General features: G+C 47.2%; 1 protein-coding gene across 3 annotated transcripts in view; it reads left to right on the top strand.

Annotated features, from left to right (window-relative positions):
• The window catches only part of apc2 (APC regulator of WNT signaling pathway 2), a 31,788-nt gene that overhangs the window by 14,581 nt on the left and 10,746 nt on the right, over positions 1-6,461 (top strand). For all 3 annotated transcript variants that reach the window (XM_031574738.2, XM_031574739.2, XM_031574740.2), the window contains 5 exons: positions 833-941; positions 1,700-1,813; positions 2,060-2,155; positions 4,846-4,938; positions 5,792-6,191. In XM_031574738.2, coding sequence (XP_031430598.1) covers positions 833-941; positions 1,700-1,813; positions 2,060-2,155; positions 4,846-4,938; positions 5,792-6,191 — 812 coding nt within the window. The remainder of the gene's footprint in view (positions 1-832; positions 942-1,699; positions 1,814-2,059; positions 2,156-4,845; positions 4,939-5,791; positions 6,192-6,461) is intronic.

Raw genomic sequence — 6,461 nt, 5'->3', positions numbered from 1 at the left:
GAGAGGAGAGAGAGAGAGGAGAGGTGAGAGAGAGAGAGGAGAGAGGAGAGAGAGAGAGGAGAGAGAGAGAGAGAGAGAGGAGAGGTGAGAGAGAGAGAGGAGAGAGGAGAGAGAGAGAGGAGAGAGAGAGAGGAGAGAGAGAGAGGAGAGGTGAGAGAGAGAGAGGAGAGAGAGAGAGGAGAGAGAGAGAGGAGAGAGGAGAGGGAGAGAGGAGAGGTGAGAGAGAGAGAGGAGAGCCAGAGGCAGAGCCACAGCCTGATTCTTGAGGGGATTATCTGACTGAAATGTATTGAGGCTTAACAGCCACAGATTGATTTTAGCCACAGAGTTGCGTATTGTATCGTCCTGGAACCAGACCTTATTTGATTTCATTTCCAGGTACTTTGTTTGTGTAAGATGCTAAGAGTCTGATTGGGAATCTGGTCAGAAAGAAAATGTTATGATTTAGCAGAAGCCCTGAGATGCTTCATCGCCAGCAGATCTGTTATGTAGGCCAGTGTTTCAGTGTTGAGCTGTTGATGTGTGGTTCTGATAGTTCGGTTTCAGTGTTGAGCTGGTGATGTGTAGTTCTGTGTGATTGGTTTGACGGTCGCTGTTGTTTTAATGTGTGTTTAATGTTTGGGTTGGGCAGGGTGCCAGTGTTTAGTCCTAACATTGGTAGAACTTTAGTGTTTATGTGTGGTTCTGCTGTTTTGGGTTTGATTGGGTTGTATGTATGTGTGGTTCTGCTGTTTTGGGTTTGATTGGGTTGTATGTATGTGTGGTTCTGCTGTTTTGGGTTTGATTGGGCTGTGTTTATGTTGGGTTCTGATGCTTGTGCTTGTGTTTTTAGAGCCATGCTTCATAGTGAGATTGAGAAAGAGGAACGAGAGCGACACTGGTATTACTCTCAGTTGCAAGCCCTCTCTCAGAAGCTGGCAGAGCTACCACGCATCGAAACGGTAAGAGCAACCACACACGCACACACACACACACACACACACACACACACACACACACACACACACACACACACACACACAGTTAGAGCAGGTATGCATGCACACAGAAACACACACACACACACACACACACACACACACTGAGTATACTGTGGGATCAGATTGCTTGTGACTGTATCTGGGTAAACCTCGGCTCGATTCTTTGACATTAGTCCGAAACATTATCTGCCAGGCAAGATAACAGCAGTGGGCGCTTCTCCAGAGACTGTCCACACTAACAAAGCTGCTTCCCAAGTCCAATCACCCTGCCCTCTCTTCAAGACAGACAACCAAAGCTCACAACAGCCTAGGATCAGATTGGGATGTTGTATGATGAGCAATCCTCAGGCTGTAATATTGATTCTATTGTCTGCACATCGAGATATATGTTGCCAGCCGGTTTTTGTGTGTTTATGTGTATTGTATATTATGTTGTATTGGCTCCAGGTTTTGATGTAGGTTGTGTACGTTGCTGGTTGTAATATATGATATATAGGTTTCTAGGATGTGATGTCTGTAATATATGCTTTACGGATGTGATGTAGGTTGTATAGGTTATAGCTTGTGTAAGTTGCTGGCTGTAATATATGATATATAGGTTATAGAATGTAATGTCTGTAATATATGCTCAAGGATGTGATGTAGGTTGTGAAGGTTGCATGTTGTGATGTAGGTTGTGCAGGCTGCAGATTGTGACGTACTCTGTGTTGTGTCTGTAGTTCTCCATCCAGATGGATATGATTCGCCAGCAGCTGGAGTTCGAGGCCCAGCAGGTGCGGTCCGTTATGGAGGAACGATTTGGTACCAGTGATGAGATGGTGCAAAGGACACAGGTGAGGGTTTGGACATATTATAGAAGGCCAACGGTATAAATATCATAGGGTTTGGTCAGATTATAGAAGGCCAATGGTATAAATATCATAGGGTTTGGCCAATGGTATAGGGTTTCTTCTGATCAATATCAGTATCAGTAATCAGTCGTAGTTCTTGGTATTGAGTGTGAAGTATATAACAACAAAAGTAACTTATCTCAATCATCGTCATCATCGTCATCGTCATCTTCGTCTCCAATACTGCAGATCCGAGTAGCTCGTCTGGATCAGTTGGAGAAGGAGCTTCAGGAGGCGCATGAGTCTCGTGCCCCTCTGGAGAAAACACCCACCTCAGAGAGTCAGGTACGTTACCATGGATACCACTCTAACCCTAACCCCCACCTCAGAGAGTCAGGTACGGTAACATGGGTTTCCACTCTAACACAGTACTCCATATCAGAAAGTTAGGTACGCTAGCATGGGTTTCCACTCTAACACAGTACTCCATATCAGAAAGTCAGGTACGCTAGCGTGGGGTACTGCTTCAACACAGCCCTCCCCCATATTAGGATCAGGTAAGCTAGCACAGGGTGACATTTCAACAAAGCAGACCCACATTAGAGATTCAGGTTGCATGGGGTAGGCTAGCATCTCAACAGTACCCAACAGCAGAGCTAAATAGGCTAGTGGAGACTAGCATCTCAACAGTACCCAACAGCAGAGCTAAATAGGCTAGTGGAGGCTAGCATCTCAACAGCACCCAACAGCAGAGTTAAATAGGCTAGCGGAGGCGGCCATATGAACAGCAGAGTTAAATAGGCTAGTGGAGGCTGCCATGTCATCTGAAAACAAACCCCTACCTGAGAGAGTGAAGTAGGCTAGTGGAGGCTGCCATGTCATCTGAAAACAAACCCCTACCTGAGAGAGTGAAGTAGGCTAGTGGAGGCTGCCATGTCATCTGAAAACAAACCCCTACCTGAGAGAGTGAAGTAGGCTAGTGGAGGCTGCCATGTCATCTGAAAACAAACCCCTACCTGAGAGAGTGAAGTAGGCTAGTGGAGGCTGCCATGTCATCTGAAAACAAACCCCTACCTGAGAGAGTGAAGTAGGCTAGTGGAGGCTGCCATGTCGCTTCATCACAGCCCCCCACCTCAGACAGTCTGGTAGGCTAGCACTGTCATTTTATCTGAACCAAAACGCCTTGAGACAAAATTGAATTGAAACAACCTATTACTGTAGATATTGTTTACTGTTTATTGTTTACCATCCTTTTTCGCCTCGTTTCATAGCTGCTTTTACGCTTGTGTCTTGCTCTTTTTATGTGCTGCCATGAATGTTTCATAAGAGCTCTGAAATATTAAGCTTCATTTGGGGACGTAGGCACAAAGAAACACTCTTTATTGCTTTTTTTCGCTCGATGGGCCAAAAAATTGGATTAGGGGTGTTGCGTGTTTTATCTGTGTAGCGTCTCAGTTCCACTATATCTTTTTGTAATGTCTAGAAAAATGCTGGATCCTTTCTGGAACTCTGAATGCGTTCTGCTTTAAGATGTTGTGAAAATATGACATCATAAATAACCACATCCCTTGGACCTGCAGACATGAATCTTAGAGCCATGAATGCTGTAACGTTAATGGTTGGAGAATATCCGATCTATATAAATCTGCTTTAGAGCCAATACATGCAAGCCTCAATAAATGATGAGCTCCATTTCATAAATGAATCATTGTGAGCATTAAGGACATTTCAGGAAGTCACACGTGAATCACTGCGCGTGTGAAGGAAAGGCATAACACTCTAGTTGTCTTGAATGAAACGGTTGTATTTTCTCAAGCTCGACATTTTAAAAACTGAAGCTATCCTGCGGGCCATTCACCTTGAGCTGATTGAGACAAACAGTCCCCTTCTGCTGCAGTGCGTAGCCTGCAGACACACACACACACACGCACACACACACTCACTCACCTTGCCGTCCGATCGCCCAGAGTCACAGACTACCTCCGTGTGTTGCTAAGCAGAAAAGGGGACATGGCCCACTGTAGCTGCGTTGTGATTGGCTGCCTCCACAGCAGGTTCAGTGTTTCCCTGGCACAGCGAGGCTGGTTCCTCGAGATTTAGAGCGGCCCGTCTCAGCCCGGCCGGCCTCGGCATCAGCCCTCTGGTGTTTTTGAGTGAGCGCATACTCAGAATAGTAATACGCCGGAGACGCCGCCAGTGCTCTCTGAGGGAACAATAGGAGGGCTACAAAAGCACTTCAGAGACGCTACACTAATGACGGCAGAAGGAATGACTTCTACTGACTTTGCTGCATTCCATGTTTGTATTTGTCCAGCCAACCGATAGAAGGAGATCTGAGAACATTTTTAGATTTATGCAATCCATCAAGCAAACCATTAGCCAGATGGCAGGCGATACACTGATTTCCATTCTTATAGAGTCATGTTAAGTGTGACAAGTGACCGCACCTTTGTCCCTTCTTGCCCCCTCATCACATTAATCACAATCAGTGAGGGGCAAACGCAGTCTGCTGTTGTTGTTATTAAGTGCGTAGCGCTCGCTTGGCTACATAAAGATATGCGGGGTACCATATGTTTGCCCCGCCCCCTGTCTCAAACCCTGCGTCAGATCTCAGCCAAGGCAGCGGCAGCATCAAAGGTTGTCATAGCGATGGACCACGGGAGGGGTAAATTACTCTAGGCCTCTGGGGAGTGAGGGGAGCAAGGCGATTGGTTTGTCAGATGCAAGTTTGATATGGCAGGGAGCAAGGATGCCTGATGAAAGGAAAATACTAAATATGAATAAATAATACATTTAAAATAATATAATTTGCAGAACCCAGTTTGAAAAGCACCTCCACTGTCACACTCTGATAAAAAAGGAATATCTAGATTTTTTTGTGCTCAGTGATTCACAGTCATACATACAAAAAAATTAACAAATGTTGAGATAACAAATGTTGAAATAACTGCCCCTCATCCCTAAGGTGATGCTATAACCCTTTGCTCACTGCAAAGCTGACAGGAAATGACTTTTTCTTCCTTCTAATGACTCAGACACTCAGCTGCTCATCCAAGCCTCCCATGTCTGAGATGGAGCATGCATCCAGCACCTCAGGACTGGAGGGGCCAGGGGAGGGGGGGAGCAAGGTAAGATTACAGCACATACCTCACACACACACACACACACACACACACACACACACACACACACACACACACACACAGACACACAGACGCACACACACAGACACACACACACACACACACACACACACACACACACACACACACACACACACACACACACACACACCTTTACCAGTTATAAACAAACACACACACACACAGAGCTACGGTCAAACAACTAAGATACCCTCACACATACCACTAATGAAAGTGTACACATGCACACATTTTCCGGTCCACACCATTCCTCACATACAGACACACCCTTCATGAAAGGCACTTCCCCTGACAGACCCTGAGTTTGACATGTGAAAGCTAGAGCATCAGCACCCTCTTGTGTATGCACTCTAGAGTAAATATGCTCACACCTCCACACACACACACACACACACACACACACACACACACACACACACACACACACACACCTTTACCAATTATAAACACACAAACACACACACACACAAACACACACACACACCTTTACCAATTATAAACACATAAACACACACACACACACACACACACACACACACACACACACACACACACACACACCTTTACCAGTTATAAACACACACACACACACACACACACACACACACACACACACACACAGACACACATCCATCCATGGCAGTCAGCATCAATGTCAGTGGGCAGGAAGGAAACAGCATACCTTTCAGCTTTTTATTCTAATTCCCACGTTCCCCTTGCCTACTCATCCTGCACGGGTCAGGCCAGAGGAGAGAAATCTGCTAACCTCAGGTTTTTCTCCTCCTCATATCTGGACCTGCTTGCGTCGGCTCTTTAGGTGGAGATGGTGTTCTGGCTCCTGTCCATGCTGGCCACGCGGGACCGCGAGGAGATGTCGCGCACGCTGCTCGCCATGTCCAGCTCCCAGGACAGCTGCATCGCCATGCGCAGGTCCGGCTGCGTGCCGCTGCTGGTGCAGATCCTGCACGACGGCCCTGAGGGGGGGGCCTCGGCGGCGGGGGAGAGCGGCGGAAACGCCGGTTGCAGCCGGGAGGCTCGGTCGCGGGCGTGCGCTGCGCTGCACAACATCATCTACTCGCAGCCGGACGAGGGGCAGGCGCGGCGCGAGATGAGGGTGCTGCACGTGCTCGAGCAGATCCGCTCGCACAGCGAGAGCGGCTGGGACTGGATGGAGAACCACGTCGGCACCCCGTCGCCAGGGGGAACCATAACCACAGGTCAGGATTACATGCATGACGAGTTTGGGTCAGACAGCCCCTACGTGACACATACTGGACATTCTATGGTTAGCCAGCAACACGCCAATGTGAGGTCAGGCAGCTGCCACGGGATAAACTGTCTAATTGTCCCTGCATTGTCTAACTTAGTATGTGAAAAACTAACTCATGGTAAACTCATGGTAATAATTTCACAGGATTTGTAGTACTGTATGGTATGATACTCATCACAGTGTCATCACTGACTATTTGCGATCTAAAGCACTATTG

The sequence above is a fragment of the Clupea harengus genome, chromosome 10 (genome assembly GCF_900700415.2).
Source record: "Clupea harengus chromosome 10, Ch_v2.0.2, whole genome shotgun sequence".
NCBI classification, from domain to species: Eukaryota; Metazoa; Chordata; class Actinopteri; order Clupeiformes; family Clupeidae; genus Clupea; species Clupea harengus.
Note: the sequence above shows the minus strand (reverse complement) of the source record. Positions and strands in the feature narration are given on the sequence as shown.